This window comes from Vidua chalybeata, chromosome 5 (genome assembly GCF_026979565.1).
Source record: "Vidua chalybeata isolate OUT-0048 chromosome 5, bVidCha1 merged haplotype, whole genome shotgun sequence".
Classification (NCBI taxonomy): Eukaryota; Metazoa; Chordata; class Aves; order Passeriformes; family Viduidae; genus Vidua; species Vidua chalybeata.
The window spans coordinates 20,456,957-20,482,403 of record NC_071534.1 but is presented as its reverse complement, the minus strand read 5'-3'; the positions used below and the strand labels follow the sequence as shown (position 1 = coordinate 20,482,403).

Genomic DNA, 25,447 nt, shown 5'->3' with positions numbered 1-25,447 from the left:
TTACATCCATCATAAGCAACTCAACTTGCAAAAGTGCTTACTTAGTTTTGCACTCATGGGCTGTTCTGGAGACCAGCCCTACTGCAATCAGAGGCAGGTGGCCCATTCCTGACCTTGTGTCATGGAGGCTTCTCTGTCTTCTGAGTGTGACTGCTCTTAGCCTTTCCACTTTGGGCCAAAACAGCAGTTCTGCTGCCATCTTCCTACCCGGAGCACTGAAAGGGGTTCACCTCCTCCTCATCTTCATCTTTTCTTTCCCTTATGGATCTGGGTAAGCAGAAGAGCCTGGCACAAACCTTTGGGCTTCATGTTCTTTGTGATGGTTGTTTCATACTTGTACTTCCTTCAGTCAAGAAGTTGTTCACAGACACTGTCTTACTGGGGTTTTGTGGCTTGGCCTTATCTGCTTCTCTGTACTTCTGCAGGTCCCCAGTGATGCTGATGTGAGTTTCCATTCCCAGAGAAATTTTACTATCAGCCAGTGACAACGCCCATCTTGCTGATAGGAGTGTGCCACTTTAATGGCAATAAATACAGATCAATATCTGACTGTACATTCTTTCCCACAAGGTGCTTAGACAGTTGAACAACACTTTTCACCTGCCTGTTGTAGAAGGAAGGTAACAGGGACTAAAGATAATGTGTGTAAATTCAGCTGCATGACTTGATTCCCCTCCCTGCTAGCACTCTCTGTATGTTATCAGATGGTAGATACACTGTGTTTCATAAATACAGATCTAATACATATCTTTACTTGTAAGAGATGATGTCTTCTAGGAAGGCTGCACCAGGGAAGTGAAAAGAGCTCTTTAGAGTACTAAGAAAATCTATAGCTACTCTGTTTTACAAGACTAATATTTCCTGAACTGCCAAAGTAAAATCTTATGTTTCCCTTCCACCATTTTATTTCAAAGGCATAAAGCTTCAATCTTGCTGCACTTTCAAGTCTAACAAAAAAAAAAAAAAAAAATCCCTTTGGCTCTTCATTCAAGTTTATCAGACTCTAAGTGACCCCTCTGTAATCTTTATAAGAGGGTTTCTTCTTGCCTATGGCCTTTTATAATCACCATCTTTCTACCTTTAAAATAGACTCCAGTCCTTAAGCCTAAACTGAATGGCAGCCCAAGCCTCCTGAAGGGGCTATTGAATTTGAACAGACCTGTACATTGTTGCTCTGTGGAGAATTTTGGGAATACAGTTGACATGTTCAGCACAGAGAGATACATGGCACTTTGTCCCTGCCTTTATCCCCTTGAAAGCAGTAGGAAATATTTATATGTCCTTTTTATTTACACAATTATTTTAAGCCTGTACCAAGCAGCTGAAAAGTGCACGCACATTATTGGTTTGATATTTTCCATCATGACCACCAGAACAACAGATATTTCCAGCTCAAATTTAAGTTTTTGTGTGCAGTCAGGGAGCATCTGGGGAGAAAAACTGGTCCATTGCACAGGAGGCACAGGGAGTAATGCCTGGAGTACTGATCCACAGCAGCCTGCCTAATCTGCCCATGCTTGATGAGGTGAGAACAGTGGACCAGCCTGGATACCCCCTTTGCACACACTGGCCTTGCTGACAACACCTGTGGGAGAACCCACATGCTCTGAGCCACTGGCTATGGGCAACTCTGACCACACCATACAGCATTTAAACCTTGTTTTCCCTAGGATACATTTGATCCTATATCCCAAGGGCATAATTAATTTTCATTTATTTCCTTCCTTCCTGCCTTCCTCTCTGTCACTGTGTCTTCCTTTGGGTATTGTCCCCCTGCCTTTTTTACTTGAAATAATGAAAGTTCTGTTTTGTATTCCATTCACGGTCTTTTCATGCCATGACCCCAGAACATGTGACACTTTAAGGGCATTTTCTGACACATTGCTGGCTGGGGTAGTGTTGGTATCCATCTGAACTGACTACGGACCTGTATTGCCTGTCTGGGATGCTCAAGTAGACTGACTTCTCAACTAGTTCTAGGTTTCCTCAGGAGAGGAATGGGTTGTATTGCTCCAGGGTAAGCCTAGAACTGAAGTAGTTTGTCCATAGTGAGAATTAGTGGAGGACTAGGGACCACAACAGAGAGGCATACTTTCCCTGAACTTTGGAAAGAATGGGAGATGCTCTAGGGTTAGTTTACTTATATGATCCTGTCTGTTGTGTACCCTCATGAGAAAACATCTCACAGGTGCTTTGTTTTCACATGACATAGACTCATGCAGGTTTTTATCAGTGCATTCCCCACTCAGACTCCTCTGGCTGAAATAACTGAAAGCATTTAAGGTCCATCAAATGTTACAAGCAAGGCTACCAGACCCAGAAGAATGCAAGTAGTGGAGGTGATCATTGAACTGAAATAGGAGCAAGGTCTCCAAACAGGGCATTCAGGCATTCCAACAGACAGGCAGAAAAACCTTTGAGAAAGAACCATCTAGGAGCTAAAAGATGAAGGAAGTATGGCGGAGAGACACAGGGCCAGGTTTTGTACGCTGCTGGAGCGGCTGAAAGTACTTCTGCAGTGTATACAGTGATTTCCATTTTGGTGTTTACAGGTCTTTGTGGTTTGACCTGCTCACACAGGTGTGTAAGAGCAGCCCTGATCAAGCTGCCTGTATCTGTCTCCTACCTTTGTGGCAGGCAAGATCATGTAGGCACACAGTTTGTGGTGATTAGGAGTGGGGCTATGACCAAACCTCATCCCTAATGGGCTACAGCTGTGAAAAGCAGGTGAGCAGCACTGAAAGCAATGAGACTTGGGGTGCCTGGGTGCACTGACCAATCACCAAAGGGAACAGAGGGCACACAGGTGCAGTGCATGAACATGAGGGGCATAAAAGGTTGGGCTAAAGAACAAGAAAGGCAGATGTTTACAGCCTTCTGAAGAGAGCTGATGTTACTCAGTGTGGGTTGATGTTTTCTGAAATTGTATGGTATTACTCTGTGTATTGTGGCCATCTCACCTGTGACATATGCTGTGACAAGGTCACATCTTTCTAGTGAGTACTTTAGGTTGACATGTCTTGATGTTAGCTGCAGTACTGCTGAAACTACTTTTTTGTAGAAAAGAGTGATGGAAGGAAGAACTGGAGGTTATACACCAGAACCAGCTCCAGGGAAGAAACTGGGGGCTCGGGCCTAGGTTGTGGAGCAGTGAATTCTCCACTTATGCAGCCCAGAATCTCAAGACAGAAATTCAGTTTGCATATTGACAATTTGTGACCCAAGTGCAGGCCTATGATAGCTTTTAGGTGTGGACATTTTGTGTAATGAAGATCTGAGTGAAGACATGGGTGTAACAGCTGGAAATAAGTTTGCATTCATGTAGCTCACTCCCTTCCTCTTTTTTCACTCCCAAGTTTCTAACTGCTTCTTAGTAAATGCTTAAACTGGCTGTAGAAAGTGAGTCCTAAATGCATACCACCAAGTCTTCCTAAGGCTCCCAGGTTGTGACCCTGCCTACAGCTGCCTGTGTAAATTCATTCTGGATTTCTGCCACTACTTGACATGTATAAGCTGGGGATATCTCCCACTCTTCACTGGAGGTTCATCCAAAAACAGCACTGAACTTTCAGCATAATCACAGCTTAAAGCAAGTACAAGACACTGGGAGGAAAGGAGGGCAATCTGTTTCTTTTTTTCTGAGGCTAGATGTAAATGGCCCTAGAGCAAGGGACTGAATCAGGGAATAATTTTGGAAAATTTTGGTCTATTTCATCTTGGTATGATCTGTTGTAATCATTCAATTTCATTTCTTCTGGATTTTTAATTTTATTTTTTTTTGATTGACAAGATCTCCTTTTGGGAGTGTTTGTTCCACTCTGTTCTTTCCCTTTCAGGAAAGGGAATCAAATCTTGAGATCAGAGGACAAAATTGACAGATCATCCCACAGGCTTTTCTTGTTTTCACGTCTTATCATGGGGTTTTTAAAATTTTTTTATTTCAATTTTTCTATTTCTGTTCTGTGTCTTTGTTTACCTTTCTTTCCTGATTTTAGGGATTTCAAAGGGAATAAGTTTGGCACGTTTTGCTCCATTTCCCTACACTCAATTTCATCTCAGTACCATTGGTTGTAGTCACTCCATTTCAAATTTTCTGGATTTTTCAATTTAATTTTTGATTGACAGTATCTCCTTTCTGGAGTATTTGTTCAACTCTGTCCTCCGATTTCAAGATTTCATTCCCTTTCTCGAAAGGAAGAATTTCCTTTCAGGGAAGGGAATGAAATCTTGCAATTTCAATGAGGATCAATTGGGCAAACTTTGGTCCATGTTCCTGCACTTCAGGGCATCCCATTGGCTCTTATTTTTTGTTGTTGTTGTTTTTTTTATATTTCATTTTTTTTCTGTTTCTCTTCTGTCTCTTTTTTTAACCTTTTTTCCTTTATTTTAGGTATTTCAAAGGGAATAATTTTGGCACGTTTTGGTCTATTTCCCTACACTCAATTTCATCTCAGTTGTAGTCACTCCACTTTAAATTTTCTGGATTTTTCAATTTCATTTTCGATTGACAGTATCTCCTTTCAGGAGTGTTTGTTCAGCTCTGTCCTCTGATTTCAAGATTTCATTCCCGTTCCTGAATGGCTGCTAATTCCAGGTCTATCACCATCAGGAATATTGCTAAATCTGAGAGAGGACTGCATTTCTTCTTAATTCACTCTATCCTTACTTACAAGGTTTCACATGAAAAACACTTTGTTATTGGGGGGGAAAAAGGAGCAAGACTTTAAGTTACACTGAGCATTGAGTGAGGCAGAAGAGTCTGACAACTTTATCCTTGCCCTCCATCAACCCTCCTCCAGTTCTGGAGCCTTCATTCCCATCCCTGCCCCCACCCCACTCTGCAGCTGAATTTACACAGGAAGAATCTTCCTTTAAAATGAAACCACTTCCCCAGTCAGATGGGTTTTCTGAATCAAGAACTTCCTTTTTCCCTCTCTCTCCTTTGAGTATCTCAGGCAAAAGCCTCTCACCACTCATTTTAGTCTCCTCAAATAAAAATTCCCAAAAATCTGCTGGGATGGAGATGCATTTGTGAATTTGCATTTAAAAGTAGGCAATGAGCCTCGTTTGGCTCGTGGAAATATGTAAACGGTTTTCTTCACTGCTACAAGCTTGTGACATTGTGACTGGGGGGAGGATGAGGAGAGGAAGGAGGAGTCACAGGGAAACCCGCCCCCCCAAAGCTGCTGCGGTCTGGTTCACTGGCTCCAAGTTGTTTCAGTTCTGTGAAGCATCTGAACGAACCAAATATAAGGAGGAACACCGGCTGTGTTGAAAATATATCGTGCTCTTCAGGATGGACCTTTGTCCTGCTGGTAAGCCTCAACCACTGTGTGTCTTTTTTGGGGTGAGGGCTCTGCACTCAGTTTGATGGAGAAGAGCACACCATGAAATCCCAGCAGCTGGAGTGGATGCTGTGGCTGGAGGAATGACGTGCTGGAAGATCCCTGGTGGTACAGTTAGTTGCTTGTCAGTTTTCAGCATTAGGCATGGGTTTCTTTTTACTTGCTCTCCTTTCCCATTGGGAGAAATTTCCCCACTGGTTTGAATGGCCTTTGTGCTGAGAGTGTTACTGCTCTGATTCCTTGGGCCAGTGATGCTGGGCCGAGCTGGGAACTGACTCCTCGGTGTCAACGGTGTATGTGACACTGGGGTGAGCATTGTAGGCTTTGGCTGCTCTCATTCAACTCTGGCAAGCTCCTCCGTGGTGTTTCCCTACAGATCCCAGGAGCTGGCTTGCCTTTGCAGAGCCTCTGATGTAGTTGGGTATCCCAGTGTAATACCTGTGCAAGGCTTTTGGTGCTGGGTTCTCCCTTGCTTATGGCCACGTTAGAGGTAAATAACTGTATTAGGGTTCTAGAAGCTCCAAGTGGTCTACAGGTGGGCCTGCCTGGTCCTGAAACAGTCTCAGTGGGCAGATGTGGGTGAGGGGAAATAAACCGCATCTGAGGAACTGAGAGAGATCTTCGGTTTTATTTCCTGCTTTGGCAGGTGGTGGGTAAAGTGGTTGGGATTCAGCAAGGAAAGGAATGCCACCAGACTGAACATTTCCAGCTTCTGGCTGAGGAAGCTCTGAGTGTGTCAGAGGGAGAGCTGAGTGGAAGAAAAAGGATCACCTTGCAATGTCTCTTCTCATTCTGACTCTGTCCCCTCAGGCTTTTGTGTATAGGATATGGAGCACAGAGTGAAAGCAAAAAGCAGTGCCCAGTTTCAACAACTATTGTGCACTTTTTTAGCTCTGAGGTGTAGCCAAGGAAAGGGCATGCTCAAACCACATACCAGCCTTGCTTGCCAGGGAAATTGATGGTACCTGTAGGAGCTGAATTCTTGCCAGCATCTGACTGGTATTGAATGTTGGTGAAAATGGTTCTCTTCTGATCATGCAGCCCTCAGTACCTGAAAGCAACTGTGGACAAACTGGGCAGGAGGAGGGATAACTCATATTTTGCTATCTTTTTTGGAGGTGTGCCTTTGACAAAAACTGGAGGTCTCCTAACTGAAGATCTAACACAGTCATTCACTCAAGTTATGTGTTACTGCATTAATTATGTCTTGAAAGTTACACATTCAAGCAAGCATACTTTCAAGAAGGTATACACACTGCAGTAGCACAATGAGATCCTATTCAGGCACCGTGGGGGTTTGCTCAGTTCTGGGTAGAGGCAGAGCCTGGAGACAGGCAATACCTGGAGAGATGTGCTGGCTCTGACTGATGTTTTTGCTCATCCTGTCATTCCACAGCTAGGTGAGAAAGTGGGTTTGTTTGATGCTGAACTCCCTTGGGAGCCAAGGCTGCCACCAGAAACAGTTTTCCAGTGAGCTTTAGAGTACTGAATGCATTTGGAATTGCTCAGTTGTGGCATGGTTGTCCTGGAAGGTCAGAGGTGTATGCGCATCTTCCTCTGGGGCCACTCCTACCTGGAGACATGATGGTCCTGATCTGTTTGTCTGATCCCAGGGAGGCTGGTTCTCCCTGCAGTGTGTGTCCTCTTCCAGCTTCCTTCAGAACCCTCTCAGGATTGTCTGAGTGAGGGCACAGAGGTGGTGTGCCAAGCCCTTGAGCTGGATGTGTGACACACAGGAGAGCAGACTGGTACTGTGGTGCCCTGTGCTGGGATGTGTGGGGTAAGAGCTGTAGACAAAAGTCATGGAAAGCTATCCTGAAGGATGGATGTCAGGTGTCACATGAGATAAGGGGACCAGTAGAGGACATAAATTCTTCTTCCCAGCTTTCCCCCCATAGCTGAAATGTGCAAATTAAACATGTTGGGGCTTATGTTGAATTTCTTCTGACACAAGCTGGCAGAGAACTGTGGAATGCTGCAGGAGGGAGACACACATGGCTGGAGGGAATTGAGGACTGGAAGGCTCTGTCATCTCCCTGCTACTAGACTGGTACCTCTCTATGGAGGTGGTGCTCTTTACTGGAGATGACACAGCAGCCATATAAAAAAAAAAAAAAGGAATTTCAGGTGAAATTTTTCTGCCAGAGAGCTTCCTTCAGGCAGAAGCTGCCCATCAGGCTGCTTTGCTTTTGTGCTGCCGTGGGTGGAGGTGCTCAAACCGTTTAGCAGCAATACTCAAAGCCCTCCATTGCCTTGTAAATGAGCCTGATGAGCCTTTGCTGTGGTACCGTGGGTGTGTAACACACGGGTCTGCAGCGGTGGCACAGGTACCATCATTCTTCATAACCTTCCCCTGCAGCTTCTGCAGTTCATCCTTCCAGCTCTCCTGGGTGGTCACTTCCCACTTACCTCTGTGCTTCAAAAGCCATCTCCCTATTCCTATAATTTTCCATGGGACTGAAAGCCTTACACCTGGGTGGTTCAGCACAGCCCTTTGCAATGGGAGATGAAACCAGTGAACGCAGAACTCTCTGCTGGCCACACAAGTACCTAGACGTTTGCGCAACTCTGACTTGCCCTCTGGGTGGGGAGGCTGAAGGCATAAGCCACACAACTGGAATTGAAGTCTGTGTCCTGAGTAACAGCGCTGAAAATACAATCCTGGTGAGTTTGTGAAGAACTGGCAGGTCTTTCTATGTGGGTCTGCCCTGAGAGTGGGGAAACAACCTCAGGAGCAGGTGTATGACCCACAAATGTGATGCTGATGCACTTGCCTTTCAACATTTGCTCTCTGAAAATAAATTCCAAGCAACAACCTAATATTCTCTCTGGAGAGGATACTAGCCATTTTTTGTCTGAACTGGAAAACTTCAGTATTGGTTGGGCTGACAGCATCCTTTTGAAACCTGCGGGTGTTTTTGTGGTGAGTTCTTCATCAGGGTGAAATTTCCCCCTGTGCAGAGAACCCTGACCAGGGCTATGGTTCATCTGTGTGCTGATCTAGTCCTAGAGGGAAGTAGAACTGGGGTGGTACTGAGGTCTTTGACAAGGCATGGGCCATTTTCTAAAGCAATCAAGGACTTAAGCTGTATAGGAATCCTGACAAAGACCCTCTCTGCAGCCCAGTCTAAATTGCCCTAAAAGTTTGATCCATCCATTTTTTTCCAAACTCTGTCACCCTTTCCTACTTTTTTACCTCTTGACTCCTTCCCCTTCTCTATGACTCCTTCTTTTTCTCCCCTGCCCTCCCCACATACAGAGTCCTTCCCACACTTTTCTCATTCTGACCAACTCGGCAGGTGGGAGTTGGGCTTTTCAGATGTTCAGGAGGAAAGGGGACTGTGTTAATTACAGCCTTGCTGGGGGTCGTGTGGGTGAGAGGGCGTCCTCTGGGAGCCTCATGACTCTTTGAGATGCTTTAGTAGACGCAGAACAACTGAAGCAAAGCAACCAGCCACACCAAAGAGTTTGCTGATGGGGCAGGGAAGGCAAGGTTCCTCAGGGCTGTCCTTCTATGGTGCTTTTGTGGAAAGAACACAGGGCAAAATGTCTTTGTTGTAATTTGTCAAGGAGTCACCCCAGTGATTCCTCAATTACGAGCCCCGACAGGAGGGAGAGAGATACAGCTGGAGAGACTGAAAGGCCGGCTGAGCTCCTGCAGACACCACAACTGCAGGATACATAAATTAAGCTGAAGGGCCTGGTCACTGCTCAGAGGCACAGGGCTGACATTCAAAGGGAAGTCAGCAAGCCACCTTACAAGTACCAGAGCTACTGCATGTTTTTGGTTGTTTTTCTTTGTGGTTTCTTTTCATTTGTTTGGTTTTTTTTTTTTTTTGCTAACCTTCTGGACTGCTTTGGTTTTCCCCTCACCTACAGATTTGGCTGTTGTAAGCTTTTGGATGCCTTTTTCCTTCTCTCTGGACTGGCTTCATCAATCAGACAGCTTCTTGCTGCTCTTCACAAGGGCTGCTTGCAGGGCTGGGAGGGCACATGGGTCCTTCCCAGCCTGGCTTCATGCTGGCTCCTCGTCCAGTGCTTTACTCCCACAGACTCAGCAGCCTCTCCCCAGGGAATGCGATGCTTGAAACCATCAGGAAGAGTGGCAAGAGAGAGGCTGAAGCCTGAGAAAAGTAACAGGAACATACTTAGCACATGGAAACCCAACCAGCCAGGAGGATGGGGGAAAGATTAGGACTGGGGAAGGTGGATCTTTCTGAGCTGTTGTGGCCATGACAGGAAAGAAGCATACTAAGATCATTGCTCTTGTCGCTTTTCCTTCTGTCTATTGTGGCTGCTTCCTTCCCTTTTTTTCTTCCACTCACATTTGTAGCAGTTGTTTTGCATGTGAGATCCACACTAAGAGAATTTCCAATGCAGCTGGTGTTACTTCCCCTTTTTCTGGGAAGACTGGAGGCCCAGGGGTTTTTGTCTTATAAAACAGTGGAGCAGAGCATCCAGTGACTTGACCTGGCTTCCTGGGGAAGCTTTATCTTGCAGCATTTAGGTACAGCAAGGACCCTGTCTGCAAGTTCACCAGTGATCTCCAGTGCTCTCAGCCTTCTCATTCTCCTTGCAGAAGAGGCTGTCGTTCACCTGGATTATATTTAGCATCAGCACTGTTACCCCATTTCTTTTAGGTCTTTTATGAATCATATTGTGGTTGCCTTGGCTTTGCTGCTGTTTGTTTAAGTTCCTGTACATTACAAGGAAGCCTACTCGTATTTCTGCATTTTCTGCTGTTCACAGATCCTCTAGATCCTGTCCTCCTACTTGAAAACCTTGATTTTCTCTCTTAAGCCATTTCTGACTCTAGCTATGGCAGATCAACTCATGCAGCTAGTGGTTTTCTTGTGAGGTTTGGATGCAGATGAAGTAATTAGGTCATCGATTTTCAGTACCTAAAGATGACTAACAAAACAACGACCAGAGTGCATTTAGTGAGACCTCTTCACCGTGCTCAGGGTGAGCAGAATTGGCTGAATAAGTAGTGGGTGTCTGCAGGGTCAGCTGAGAGGGCTGTGCAGAACCTCTGGCTGCAAGGAGAGGGAGTATGGTCTGTGCTGCACACTCTGGGCTGAGAACCATTTGCAAGGCAAAGGTGGGGTGCAGTGGTTGCAACAGCAGGGAGCACAGATGCTGAAACACAGAAATCAGAGTTGCTGTGGCATGACCCCAGGAGAAGGTAAGTGCTGAGAGGTTGGGGCAGCTTTTTCCATGATATGTTGGCCCCAGTAGAGTTTTCACAGGAATCTTTATTCTTTCAGAATCAACTGGCTTGAGTGGGGCTGAAGAGGCTGAAATAGAGACAATCAGGAAGCACAAACAGGAGCTTTTGGATGACATTAAGGTAAGGACCATCCTGTCCCTTGTGCCTGCCTAGCCTTCTGAAATCTGTCTTCACTAAGGAGCACTTTCACATAACAGTCCAGGCCATGCCGAAGTGCTCTTGCAAAGGAGGCATTTTCTCAGTCATGATCCAACTTCAGTTTTAAACTTCAGGCTGCCCTGGCCTGTTTGCCATCAGGGTACATCCAGCCTGTGGTACTCTGTGCTGCAGGAATCATCAGCTGCCCCAGTGGGATATTTGAAAAAGGCTAGTCAGATTATGAGCAATGATGAGCTGGTGTTGTATATTTAGGAGTAAAGAAATGTCTTCACTAAGTCGTACTGGCAGGCATCTGGCTCAGCATTTATGATTCTTTTTAATTACTGATTACCTGCTAATGGAATATCAGTCCTAGTTACCTGCAGCATCCCCCTCTATTTATCAAACTTTTGTTTGCTTTGTGGACCTCGAGCAAGTCCTGCATGAAGGATCCTGTCTCTTCAAAGAGGTCTCATGGCAGGACCTTCCACACAAGTTTCTGTGGCTGGAACTTGCTTTCCTTCTTTTCTTTTAGCTGACTGAACTATTTCTCGAGTAGCTCTTAAAATGTCTGAAAGTAACAGATTCAAAATCAGTCACTAAGTCTTCATCACAGTCCTGCATGGTGCTGTGCCCTTTCTATTCCGTTGTGCCTCCACCATGAAATGTGGTTTCTTATTTGAGAGAGCTTATAACACTGAATCATTGGATTTGGACTGATTTTTCCACAACATCAAGCTGTCTAGATGCCTAGGGAATAGCTGCAATATTTCCTGGCATGGAATAAGGGATTAAGTCAAACTACATGTTACTTCTTAGGCTTCTGTCGGAGTCCAGGACATCCCTCTGGCTGCCCTGGCTGTCTCGAGACCCTGGCAGGGGGCTCGGAGACCTTGGCATGAAGTCAAAAACATCTGTAGCTTCGATTTTAGCCCGTGGGAAAAGTTGCCAACTTTACATGAGGAATTACAAGCCACAAGGGTTTGAGTAGTGTAGTAGCTGAATTGACACAGGGTGAAAAAGTAGAATTTTGGGGTTTTTAGAATGTGATTCAGGGGTACAAGGTAGAGGGATTTGGGCGTGTCCTAGCCTTCTTCTTCTTCTTGTCCTCCATGTCTTGATGTGATGGTGACACTTTTCTATTGGTTTAAGATAGAGACACACTGTCTAACATAGATAATAGGTATTGGCACAATATTGTAAATATAGTACACGAAATTTCTAGTATAAAATGTAAACACCTCTGAGGCAACACGCAGAATGCCATGGCCAACCTGCTAGAGAGACCTCAGCAGGTCAGAGAAAGAATGTTATAGGTAAGGAAACATAAACAACCTTGAGAAGCTGATCCTATGCATTTCAGACTCCTCCTTTGGCTGCACGGGCTGGGAAACAAGGACTTTTATAATCTTGGGGTCATCCCGACACACAGAGACACCACAGACTCTGAGAGGCGTCCAGACCTCCTCTCTCTGCTGCAAACCAGAATGGTCTCTTGTCCCCCCTTGCAAAACAGATTATGAATGTACATGCCTGGGATTTGCTTGTGTGTGTTTGTCTCTCTTCAGTTTTCAGAACAGGCGATGGGCACTGTAAGAGCAGGATGCTTGAACAGGAATACTACATTTTTTGCCCACTATTGACAGAGAAAGGTTGCTAGACTGCACAAATGTATGCTTTAAAACCCAAAGCCATTAAGCAATGGAGTACGCAATGTCCAGTGGAGCAGAGTGAGTTTGGGTGAAAAGAGTGACATAGAACAAGAGACATTTTCCCCAGGGGATTTTTTTTCAAAAGGTATCTATCAGTACCCTTAAGCACAAAGACTTAGAGGCATATCTGGGGGAAGGGGAGGGGAAGAGAAAAGAGGATGAGTCTTGGCTTACCGGTAACACTGGCAAAAGACAGCAGTGAATAGAATAATAAAATTGATAATCATTTGAAAGTCATGAGCTGAGATCATGGTTCTGTTACATTTGTGCAACACCTAAAACTTAGTAAGGAACGCTCACAGCTCTGGGGACCAATGAAGCACAATAGAAGGTGGCCAGAGCAAAACTGAAACCCAGAAGCTCTTTTAAGTTATGGAATATTGCAGAAATTCAGTTTCTCTATCTGATTATGTGTTCCATCCACATCCTCATTCCTTAATGAGAAAGGATCTGTCATAAAATAACCCTCTTCCCTTGCCTGTTCTGGTTGGTATGGGGAAGAATTTGGGTGATTCCTAAAAGAGAGCTGTGATGCACTTTGGCTTTAAGGTGGAACATGACTGCAGGATGGAAACAAGGAGTTATAGACACCTTCATTTCCATGGTAACACAGAATATCCAGCCAAGGCAGCCACGGTCTGTTATGGGCCTAAAGGAAAGTGAATTCCACAATTGATTTTTTAAAATCTGGCAGTAATTACTGTACCTTTACTCTTCCTCTCTTTTTTTTCTCTCTAACTGAAGAGAGTTATCTGCTCAATGGTATTTAAATGACAGGTACATTAAAAATTCTGTGTTTCACAGTACAGCCACTTCAGGTTCATATTGATCTCACAGTTATCAGTTCCACTTCTCCTTTCCTGGATCTGTAGCAGGGCTATGCAAAATAAAAGCTCAAAAGGAATGGGCACAATGGAAGGATTCTTGCATCTGACATTCTTTGAGGAACTGGAATCAACAGTGGGGTGAGTTCTCTGACACTCACCACACTGATTAAGCTTGATTTTTCCAGTCTTGATTGACAATAGGCATGAGAACATCCTTCTGTCTCTCTTTCCAGTTGTTTTCATCTGGAATCCAGCAGAGTCATTCCGGAGCAGTGCCCATTTCATAAGCATCCTTGGCTGGTCATGACCACCTGACCTGTCCTTTTCCTATGACTGAGGGAAGAAGTTAGACATACTCTTATGCTTCCTTAGAGAGTGTCTGCTGTTTTTCCCTCCATTGCCTTCATCTTCCTGATATTTCTTTTACAGAAGCTGAAGGAGGAGATTGCTGAGGTGTTTGCAGAGATTGAGTGTTTCCAACATGCAGAGGAGAAGCAAGACACTAATCCTGGAGAGCAGATCAGGCAAGTGGAATGAGTATTCCTGTGCTTACAAAGTCTCCCTTTTTAAGTTGAAAAAACAAAAACACTGATGGGATTCGGTTCACAACAAGGGCAGAGAAATGGGCAGGGAAATGAGGCCCTTCTAGCCTCTTAGATTTCTCATTATTCCTGGATAGTCAGACACCTGTCCTTGTGATATCTCCCCTTGTGAGTGAAATTACATGTTCCTTTATTCTAAGTATGACTTTTCCTTCTTTTTTGTGTTTACAGCAAGCTGTCACAGAGGGATAAAGTTCTGTCCCTGGGCCGGAAGAAATTCAACATGGATCCTGAAAAGGTAGGATTTGTTCATTTCACCTGTGAGGATAAAGCTGGGAGGAAAAACCTCTGCTGGCTGCTGTTCCAGTTGCAGCCACTGATATCAAAGGAACTGTGGCAGGGGACTGTGGGGATGGGTTCCTACCTCACAAAGACCCCTGTTGGGAGCAGCCTCCACCCTCCCCCGGACTGAGCTCTTCTGATATGATCAAGCTTATGTCTTGCTTCCCCCCATCATGGGCTTAGAGGCCACGCCATACAATTCAACCCAAACCTAAGAGAAGTAAAGGGAGGATGGTTTAACACTGCCAGCGTGCCATGAGAGCCAAAGTTCCTTCAGCACATCCCTTCTTGACTGTGAGAGGCTAGGACCTTGCTATAATGTGATAGAGGAGGATGAACTAAGAAGAAGGTGAGAAGTTTTGAGAGTGTGTTCTTTGGCTCATTCAGAACAGAAAAGTACAGAATGCCTCTGTCATCTTGGAAACCGTTGTGATTGAACTGTGGAGTAAACATAGCTTTTCCACTTTCTGGAGCTCTGACCAGTGGTGTCAAGACTCCATAGCTTTCAGCCCTCTGCAGAAAGCTCTAAAACCATCATAATTAAATAGAGAAGATGTGAGAAAGACAGTTCCCTCTTCCTTCCTCCTCACTGGCAGAGCATTTTTTGAGCTCTTCAAGGAAAACCACAAGCTGTGATCATCAGCTCACCATCACAGCTAACATCTCGGGTGGCTGCTGCCCTGCAGAACAGCTTTTCATGCCTCCTCTGTGCCTTGCTGAGAGCATCAAGATGCCTTGCCCACTGTCCACACCCCAGCTGGAGCACTTGCCAGTCCCCTGGACATCCCTCTGCCAGTGAGAGTTGTCTCAGGGCAGCGATGTCAGTACTTACAGCATGTGTGGGAGTTGGTTTTATTTTGCCTCTCTGTCTGAGCTTGGTTTGAAGCCCCTGAGGCATCTCTCTCTGCCATGCTCTACAGGAATGCCCAAACTATTTCTAACCCCAAACCAGTTTAGCTTTAGGAGTCCAATGCCAATCAGACTGGTCAAAATGTTATATATTCTGTGCCTGTATAATGCAGATCTCTGATTATTGCCTCCCTCTTGCTACATGCCACAGAGTGGGAGGTGCAGCAATGCAAGGAAATTTCTTTGCCCCTCCTTTCTAAAGTTACACTCCATCCATGCAATGCTGATACTTACAAATGAGTTCCTATCTCCAAGATCCCATGGGAAGTTCCTGAGGCTAGAGGAGGCATTAGGAATCCAGCTGATAAAAACCTTTGGGGAGAAACATTTTCTTCTGGCAAATGGGGCCCCTTCATCACTGCAATGCTTTTTAAAATTAAATTGATCTTACTGAAAATCCATCTGGGGAAAAAGAAAGGAAAATAGAGTGGGGAAAAAAATCTCACAAAAATTTCAATTTCTTTGTTTAAAGCTGTTTTTTCTTTGGGGCATTTTAAAAATAGTTTCATATATATTGCAAGAGAAAGTGAAATAATTCTGTTGAAGTAGAACATTTTGATGAATCTAAAACCATTTTCATTCCTTTATTGTATATTGCAAGGAGAATTGCAGTGTGGTCTGGAGAACTGCAGCACTGTTAGATATTGTCAAGAATCTTTTGAAAAAAAGCCTCAACTTCTTCTCTGGCTTTAAAAGTCATGAAATTCTCTCTAAAATAGGATATTGACTCTTTGTACAACCCAAGTCACAACCTCTATATTCCCTAAAAAGCGTATTCCATTCTTATTGTCTAGGAGGGATGGATCTGAAAAGATTGCAGACTTCTCTGTTCCGTGGCATAGAAGAAAAATCTAGGAAAAAATTGTTTCAAGTTGTCTCAAGCCTATATTTTTGTCTGAGTACATTTTTTTATTATGCCTTCTTTTAAACAAACAATGTTTCTTTTAAGTTAATTTAGGAAAAAAAAAACATTTAGGAACAGAACAGTAAGACATTTAGATTGAAAATATTAAAATTTATTATTTTGACTTTTCCTTTAAATCTACATTGCCTTATTTTGAGTTTCCATCCCAGTGACACATTTAGCCAAATCTAGGGATGATATGAAAATGGGACAACCCATAGTGGATGAAGAGGGATTGAATAAAGATGAGAACATGATTGTGGTCTCCCATGAAGGGAGTGGGGTGTAAGAGAGGAGCAAGTACACTAAAGCTAAGGAAGGCTGACATCAGAGTGTTGGGATTCTACTTTCTCAGTAGACCATAGAGCAGTTGTACTTCCCTCTCCTGCTTCTCCTTCCCAGGGGATCCAGTACCTGATCGAGCACCAGGTATTGTCTTCAGACCTTCAGGAGATCGCCAGATTCCTCCACAAGGGTGAAGGCCTGAACAAGACAGCCATTGGGGATTACCTGGGTGGGAGGTGAGCAGCCCAGGATGAGGAGACCCCTTGGAGGCCCTGTCCTGCTTGGCCCCTCTGAACTACCATTTTGGATGACTTGTGGTAGACCTCATCCAGGTGCCAAGACTGAACAAATCTCCAACTACAGTGGGCTGGGTGGGCAGGACACCCCTGGGAGGGTCTTTGGAGTGTGACTAAGGCTGGCTGTATGGGCTGCCTTTTCTCCTGCCTGCAATGGAATCAGTCATCCCAGACTGGAGTATGCACCTTGGCTTCTTCTCGGTCAGAGGGGAAGTGAGACTGGGATGGAGCCAGGTGCGTGTTGTCACACCAAGGGACATCCAGACAGAGCAGGGTCTGACCTTTTCCCTCTATCCTCTCACAGGGACCCCACAAACATTCAGATCCTCCAGGCCTTTGTGGCATGTCACCAATTTGCCAACCTCAACCTGGTGCAGGCGCTGAGGTGAGTGAGCGTGCCGGGTGCAGGGACAGTGCTGGAACCTGCTCAGCCACTGGGTCTCACCACCCAGGAAGGTCAGGAAGCCTTCTTGGGCTGAAGTGGGAGCTTCCCAAGGCCCTGCTGTGTGTGTTGGCTCCAGGGCTTTTACTCTGTGAGGAGTCAACAGTTTTTCAGGGGGGTGGGAAACACTTTCATGACCCCTTGGTTGGGTTGCCCATGTGCAGGAAAGTGGGTCACTGTGGTTTCAGTGTCTGGGGGGATGGAAAAGGTTATTTTTGGCAGCAAGAAAAGTCTGTCCTCAGTGCCGGTTATATCAGTAACAAAGTGACTCTGTTTTAGGGCACCTTGTTTTATTAGGGGCCACCTCCTGGCAGGACTCTTTCTCCTGAGGCCTCTGCTGCCTTGCAGGGGTCTTATTAGGGGCGCAGAGCTGTGATTTCTGGGAGGCTTAGTTCTCCTTCCTGCATTTAGGGTATTTGAGGCTGATGTATCCAGGCAATTTCTAGAGAGGAGCAGAGCTCCTGCTCCATGCCCTGTGTTTTCTCCCCAGTGTGATGGGATGACTTATTTTATCTTAATGGTGTTGCATGGGTTGGGGGGGGGGCATCAGTGTCCCTCAGACCCCATCTGAGTGATGCTCTGACACTCTGCTCCTGACAGACAGTTCCTCTGGAGCTTCCGGCTGCCTGGGGAGGCGCAGAAGATTGACCGGATGATGGAGGCCTTTGCCAACTGGTACTGCAAGTGTAACCCGGGAGTGTTCCAGTCCACAGGTAGTTGAGGGAAGAAGGCCTGTAAAGCTGAGCTATGCTGTTTGCTAGGGAGAGGAGCCTTCTTTTTCCATTCACAAAGCACAGACAGCATCACTAGGAAGTGTTTCCCCTTAAGCTAAAGAAGGCAGCCCAGTTCCTGTGAAGATATTCAATAAACTGAGCATCTTCAGTCCTCCTTTTGCTACTGTGCTCCAGGCCCTCCTGCTAGGCACCAGACTGGAGAAGGGCTCCCAGCCTCTTATGAGGTATTACCTCATCACAGCAGGGGTAGCACTGACAGATGTAGGTCTGCAGAAACTTTCCTGCTGGCAGAGCTGTTATTAGACTGCATCTGCCCAGCTTGCCCCATTATCCTAAGGGCATGGAATCACCTCCCTCATAGGAAATCAACTGTGTCCCTCTTTCTCCTAGCAGAGGGAACAACACCTCCCTTCTTCTCCTACAAATAAGAGGACGACTGTCTTCTTCAGTGACTAGAAACCAAGCCACCTGTGGTGTGGATTGATCTGCCCTCTAAGACAAGTGCCACCCATGCTGATTTTCTTTCTCATTGCTAGATACCTGTTATCTACTCTCCTTCTCTATCATCATGCTTAACACCAGCCTGCACAACCCCAATGTGAAAGACAAACCCCACTTTGAAAGATTTGTATCCATCAACAGAGGCATTGACAATGGAGGGGACCTGCCAGAAGAGCTTCTAAAGGTAAGAAGAATTCCATTCTCTCATCTCCTGGGTCCATTGAGAAACAGAGACAGGGGATGCATCCATTAGCCAAGCTAGAGCTAGCATTTTCCTGAAGGCTCAGCAGGCATGGAACCTGCCCTGTGAGGTAAAGTAGAGGTGGGCAGCCTTCTTAGATGTGTCTGCCTTCACCCAAGCCTGGGCAGAAAAACTTCTGTCTTGTGTCAAAGGAGCTGCCTGCATCCCACCCCTGGGGTTTGCTGAGCAGCATCCCCTCAGGGTAGACACTTTAGATCATTCTCCAGAGTGTCATTTCTTCCAGGCAATTTGAAGGAAGGTGCAGGAGCCTGTAGTCTTGTTTTTTTGGTTTTTTTTGTTTTTTTTTCCCTTGGCTTGGGGTTTGTGTAATAAATGATGGCAGATACATTGATGGGAGCAACATTTCAGTATCCTTTGAAAGCAGTATCCTGCCTCCCTGTCACTTTGCTGTTATAAATGTCACCCTTTGTGCCCCTCAATACCAAAGCTTTGGCTCTGTGAAATGTGCCTCCTTGTGGCCATGTAGCTCTACGTGCTGGTCTCCGCATTTCACTTCCCGGCAGCATTTGGCACCACCAGCCCAGGTGCTAAATGGGGCTGCATCTCTGCCGTGCTGAGTCCCATCCTAGTGCCTTAATACTACCCACAGCAGCACTTGTCACGTGCTGGGTTTGGTCACTGCAGCTTGTCCTGCTATGGGAGCACCATTTTATAGCTGTGATTTTCCAAACTGAGTCTCTTTTTATGGCACAAGATGGAGAAAAGAGCTGGTGACCCCCCTGGAGACCCTGTGAGGTGCGGACTGGGGACTATTTTACCCCCAGTGCTCATCATGTGCTCTCCTGCCCTTCACCCAGCTTGCCTTGTAAAAACAGAGTGATGGAGCAGATGGACCTAGGATAGTTGTGTACAAGCTTTGTCAGAAATCAGTCTTTCTCTTTTTCTCTCTCTCTCCTTCCCCACCAATGCTCTGGGGTAGAATCTGTTTGAGAGCATAAAGAACGAGCCGTTCTCCATACCAGAGGACGATGGCAATGACCTCACTCACACTTTCTTCAACCCTAACCGTGAAGGCTGGCTGCTGAAACTAGGTAAGGGGAAGGACTCCCCTAGCTCCTCTGACCTCCCTGTTTGCCTGCCTCCCACCATAAATTTGCCCCAGGAACCTACTGTCATCTCCACTGTCCTTCACTCCCGTCTGCTGCGGTGGGCTGAGGCTGACACCTGCTGTTGAAACCAGCTGCCTGCTCCTTTGTCCCAGCTCCTGCAGGCTCTGTTTGCTCAAAAAGGGACTCAAAAACCCTCCCCATTCCCAGACCCATCAGAGCAAAATTGGCTCTGTGTGTGTGTGTCTATCACACAGCATCACGGTGGTACCATGATGTCTCAAGCTTGGGGCTCACCTACAGGGAGAGCTGGGAGGGTGTGACTGCGTGTGCATGTCTGGAGCTTGGGGGAAGGACAGAAGAATGTGTGACTAATGGCTTCTGAACCTCACTGCCTATAGGAGGACGTGTGAAAACCTGGAAACGCCGTTGGTTCATTCTGACTGATAACTGCCTGTATTACTTTGAATATACCACGGTAAGGGCTTAACTCATGGGAAACTGTCCTGGGTGGTTATGAGCCTCTGAGGGGCCAGGGAGGAGCAGAGGGTAGGAGGCAAGTCTCCCCCTTTTACCCTGTGGTCCCAGACTGGTCTCACACCTCCACTCTCTCCCGTGCTGTTTCCTCACCTCCTGTCTGGAGGAGGAGAGAGGCTGGACACTGCAGCTGTGGTCTCCTCTTGTGTTTCAATAGAAGGGGTCTCCCGAGGCATTACTCTGCCCTTGTCACTCCCACAAAGGCCCACACAGGGGAAATCAGAGAGGTTCTAAACAGTGGCATAGACTGGGGGAGCATGTTGGTGTTAATTCATGTTTCCTTGCCTTCAGGACAAAGAACCTCTGGGCATTATCCCCTTGGAGAATCTATCAGTCCAGAAGGTGAATGATCCCAAAAAGCCAGTAAGTGTCCATTGATTGGCACTGTGCCAACACAGGCTTTCAGATGGTTGGAGGGAAGAGAAGATGCACACAAATTCCTCCTACCCTACACAAATTGCTTCTACTCTACTTGCTTCTCAGAGGGAAGGTGCCGTTGCAAACTGCCTTGCCCCATCTAGACATGGCTGTGTTTTTAATTTATGTTTTTGATGTGAGTAGAGAGCTGTCCTTTGGCTGACTGTATTGTATGTTTTCACGTGTGTACGTGTGTGTAGGGGGCCAGAGATGAATGCACACAGCTGTCTTCCTACTTATTTTGCACCAGGAGATGTGGGTTTAATTTCTCTCCTTGGGACTCTCCATAATGAGTTACAGCACATGTAGACCAAACAGAAGTGTTGGTGTTAGGGAACTTGCCCAAGAAGTGACTCATTTCTTCTGTGTGTCTTTTGTGGATACCCACTTTTCAATGTGTCATGGCTCTGGGAAAAGTGCCTTCTATTTGTGTGGTGGCAGGCAGAAGAGAGGATGTTACCTCTACTTAAGAAGGGGAGGGATTTTCATGAGTGGAGTGACAGATCCTAGAAGGTGTGTTTTGATAAGTGTTGATTCTCCATCTCTCCATAAAGCCTGTTTTAGTGTCCATTTGTTCACAGGAGGAGTGTATTTACGTAGGAAGGAAGGTTATCTAACTCACAGGGAAATTTTTGGGGTGGGGAAAGATAGGGTCTGTTGCATTTTGGGTCTGTTGGGTCTGTTGCTGTTTGGGTCTGTTGCTGTTTGCCCGTTGGAAGCTCTCTGAGCCTGTTACCCATGGTTGAAGGCAGCAGTCTTCTTGGTCCCCTGTCTAATCCTACTGCCTCATTTTGTTTCCTTTCGGACAGAACTGCTTTGAACTCTTCAATCCCAACTGCAAAGGGCAGAAGATCAAAGCCTGCAAAACAGATGGGGATGGGAAGGTGGTTGAAGGCAAGCATCAGTCCTACAAGATCTCAGCAGCCACTCCAGCAGAGCGTGATGAGTGGATTGAGGCAATACGGTGAGGAGAACTTGAGGCTTGAGTTGCCTTTTTTCAGCCCTAGGGACAATTGATCACAAAGTTTATTTGGTTGTCTTTTATCAGAGCTTGAAAAGGGGGGTGGAAAGTAATGTTTGCAATATAACAACTATGGTACTTGTTGACTTTAAAGAGTTTCCAGGTCCCTTCTGGAGAATCTCTAGCCATCACAGCGAAATTCTCTGCTGTAAATCTGCAGATCTCCAGTCCTACATTTTAATAACTGGTGTCTCTGTTCAAGTTCAGTTAGGTTGTCTGTGGTGCTCTCCATCATTAAATGTCTTACTTTTGCTTCCATTTCCTCTAATTTCCAGGACCAGCATCACACAGGATCCTTTCTATGATCTGGTCTCTGCCCGTAAGAAAAAGATTGCCAGCAAAAACTGAACCATGACCTGGTCACCGGCATCAGAAAGGTGTAGGTTATTGGACAGCTTCCCTCTCACACTGGGCTCTTCCAGGGAAGAAATGTGGGAGCTTTGGTTCCATCTGCCTCTCACTTGGCAGGCAGATGACTGACAGGACAGCTTGCCCTCTTTGCTTCTTCCCCTTCCAAACTGAAGGCAGAGGCGCAGGGTGCGATTCACTGAGGATTGTCGGAACTGTGGGCAGGGGGTTGCCCACAGTTTGAACATAAAGGCTCAACAGCAACTGGCCTTTGGGTTCTCCCATGTAGCCCCAGACATGTGGGACAGGATCTGAGAGGAGAAAAGAATGTCTGCACAGTGTATCCAGCCCCTCCTGTTGTCACACCAAGCCAGGGTATTTTTCTGTGATGGACCATGTAGATTTTCATGGAGCAGCTGAGCATGGTCCAGTTGTTTGCAGAGCAGAAAGGCCCCAGTGGTTTCTCTTCTAGTGGTTGTGGGGTGGAGACCACTGATATTTAGAAACTCGCTGTGAAAACAGAGGTCAAAGTAAGATAAGAAGCCCTCAGTTCAGAAGAAATCCCTCTCTCCCCCTTCCTAAAGCCTGTAGTGAGGGCTGTAATCTTGGGAAGTCCCCACTCTGTAACTGTGTCATAAATGTTAAAAAGTTAAAGATAATTGAATCCCTATTCAACATAAGGGCTAAGTGAGCACACAGATGCTGTGGGACCAGGAAAGCAGCTCTGGGTGTTTTGTCTCTCCTTTTTGAGACTCAGGGACCACCACAAATTTCCTTAGGGAAGAAACCCAAACTCTAGCTCTCCTCCTGGCTGATGGCCCCCTGACAAAGGTTGGTTCCTTGAACCAGAGGCCTGGGTTTTGTATCTGAAAGTTTTGCAGTCCGATGGCATGAGAAAATGGAGGTACATATATCTCTCTGCTAGCAAACTCACACACAGAGAGACATTGATTCCCATCTTCATACAATGGTATCATCTGGAGTCTGGGGGTTTTTGTCTCTTGTGTAAAGAGAGAAATTAAAGTGCTTAAAACAAGCCCAAAACTGAGGGTAATGTGATCATTTTCATGATAAAGTCAGAGGATGTGATATAAAAGTATCATGTTCCTGTGCCCAGCAGAGCAGCCTGAGCACTGCTGCAGTCTCTTGGCTTTTTCCTTCCTGCAGAGGGCTGTATCTACCAGGCAATCTGCAGCAAGGCCAGCACAGCCCGATTATTCATTCCGGTTCTTTTCGCCCAAGCCACAGGAATGTTGAATTAATTTCAAGAGGCAGGGAGCATCTCAGAGTTGAAACACGTGCTCACCCTGGAGAAGCAGGGTGAAGGTTTTCTTCTGCTCATGCCTGCAAATGTCTCCTGCACTGAATCTTTTTGTTGCTGATGTGATACAGAGTGAGTTTGCTGCCCACTGCTCTGGAGCACATGTGCTTGCACACAAACATTCACTCCTGCTTTGGGTTCAGTGCAGAGGCAGGCTCATGTCCAGAGGTGGAAGAGAAGTCAGAATATGGCCCCTTATCTTGGCAACATCTCCCATGTATGTAAGATAAATACAAATATACATTTGGTTGGTGAGAGATGACCCAGGGCTTAGGATTGGAGTGAGAAATATCTGTTCTAGTGCTTCTCAGGCTTATACTCTTTGTGACAAAAGCCATCAAAATGTAGTCTGGAGTCTCTATTCTACCCATAATCTGGTGTTCAGTGAGGGAATCCAGACTAAGCCCTCCCTACAGTTTACCTGGATCATTCCTATGACATCAGGGTCTATCCAAGCTCTTCCCCATTCCTCCTCATCCCCAACCCTTCGAATTGTCCTCAGGCTCCGTATGTCCTCTCTTCCCTTCTTCCCCTAGATACCCACACTGCAGAGAAAAATTACTCCCAGCAGTTACAGGGTGGGAAGTACAACTTGAGAGAGCCAAAACAATGCACAGAGACAGGCAATTGTGTAATTTCCATCTGTCAAACTAACTACAAGAGTCAGGAAGGGTTGGACCATGTTTCATTTCTTCTAGAAACTGAGGCAGGGAGACAGTAAATTTGAGTTTCCATTGCCCTTCCTTGGCTCCAGAGGAGAAAATGCATTTCTGAACTCCTTGCCATGTGATGCCCCAGTCTCCTCAGTGCCATGAACACAATGGCATGCGGTGTTGCCCGCCAGCAATGCAACATGTGCTCTCTCTGAGTGGTGGCCTGACCTCATGCCTGCTGAGTAGCCATGTGTTTGGTGTTGGCCCGGGTGTGTCGGGACAGGTCTCTAAAACTGACCCCCCACTCGTGTCTGTGTGCTTTGACAGACTCTCTTGGAGCCCTTAGAAATCTGTGAGAGGAACGACTTGTGCAACTCGAGTGGCATCAGCAGGGAAGGTGTTGCTGACCACCATCACACATTCTCTGTGCTGAGGGCAGCTGCATCAGCTCACACAGGTACAGACACACAGGCACACACACAGCCCCTCAGGTGCTCAATCTGGCAGATTGCTATCTGGATGGTGGAGGTATTTCTCTTTCTCATAGGCAGCATGTGTGGCTCACACAGACATACATGCAGAAGACTGACACTTATTCCCTGCTTGCCTAAGGATTCCTACACACACCCAGCCATTCTTTTTCATAATAAATGTCCATCTGTTTTCATAAAATAGAATAGTGCAGATGTGTGGAATAGACCACATCACTGCATCCTGCCTCTTCCTCAGTCCTTCCTGTCCTCCTATCCCATGTTTATCAGCTCCTTTTTGGAAGGCTAATACATTTTAAAAAGGCATCCTAGAAATTGTTTGCACTGACAGAGATGGAGCAGCTGTGAGGAGAGCCAGCAGCCTCATGCAGTACAGCTAAGTAGAGAAAATCTCTGTGAGGTGGAGGGGTAGGACAGTGTACAGATGGAGGCACATTGGACTGAATTATGGAGTGGGAGCCATCAAAGGACATCAGTTGAACCTGTCCTTTGCCAGGGGCTGAATGCTCTTGGTGATGGGGGCTGAGGAGCAAATGGACTCAGGAGCAAGACTGCCTCCAAGCTGGCCAGGATGGTGTTCAGTGGCAAGGTGAGAGCACCCATTAGACACACTATTCCTGTCAGGCCTGAAACTGCTCAGCTGTGCATCACACAGCCTTCAGCACAACAGGAAAATCAAGGAGCTGTTTTCTGTCAGCTGAACGGGGTTATATGTACCAGGACTGCCAGCCTTTTAACTCCCTCTGTGTGAGCACTTGTACTTCACCCCTCCACAGCAGTGCAGGGATTGACACTGAGAGGGGATAACAGTTCTGTCAGCTCATACCATAAATCCATAGGATTGGAAAGGCTATTGCAATGGCCGCACAGGAATGGGAGCCAGCCTTTTCCCTCTGAGATCAGCCATTTGTATGGAAAGGAGCACAGCCTCACTGTATTGGAGCTGGTTGGAATGGTGCAGTCAGATTTGAGAGCCCAACAGGAGCAGTTCCTCCTGTCTCCCACCACTTATGTTTGGTGGTTAGAAAGTAACTCAATACCTGAGGGTGGGGGACCCACTGAGGCAGGGGTACTGAGGTACTTCTTCCTTCTTAATTTTTTGTGGTTTGACAATGCATTTCATACAGAAAAGCCAGAGCACAAA

General features: G+C 46.1%; 1 protein-coding gene across 2 annotated transcripts in view; it reads left to right on the top strand.

The window, feature by feature from the left end:
• The window catches only part of CYTH4 (cytohesin 4), a 33,600-nt gene extending 10,749 nt beyond the window's left edge, over positions 1 to 22,851 (top strand). The window contains exons 1-13 of one of the 2 annotated variants that reach the window (XM_053942444.1): positions 5,237 to 5,315; positions 10,613 to 10,695; positions 13,682 to 13,776; positions 14,026 to 14,092; positions 16,352 to 16,470; positions 16,835 to 16,915; positions 17,573 to 17,685; positions 18,243 to 18,391; positions 19,389 to 19,500; positions 19,917 to 19,993; positions 20,344 to 20,415; positions 21,279 to 21,433; positions 21,766 to 22,851. In XM_053942444.1, the coding sequence (XP_053798419.1) occupies positions 5,297 to 5,315; positions 10,613 to 10,695; positions 13,682 to 13,776; positions 14,026 to 14,092; positions 16,352 to 16,470; positions 16,835 to 16,915; positions 17,573 to 17,685; positions 18,243 to 18,391; positions 19,389 to 19,500; positions 19,917 to 19,993; positions 20,344 to 20,415; positions 21,279 to 21,433; positions 21,766 to 21,838 (1,215 nt within the window). In that variant the 5' untranslated portion in view covers positions 5,237 to 5,296 and the 3' untranslated portion in view covers positions 21,839 to 22,851. Of the gene's footprint in view, positions 1 to 5,236; positions 5,316 to 10,612; positions 10,696 to 13,681; positions 13,777 to 14,025; positions 14,093 to 16,351; positions 16,471 to 16,834; positions 16,916 to 17,572; positions 17,686 to 18,242; positions 18,392 to 19,388; positions 19,501 to 19,916; positions 19,994 to 20,343; positions 20,416 to 21,278; positions 21,434 to 21,765 lie in introns of those variants that run through there. The other variant, XM_053942443.1, reaches the window with a different exon arrangement.
• Positions 22,852 to 25,447: the final 2,596 nt, after the last annotated feature.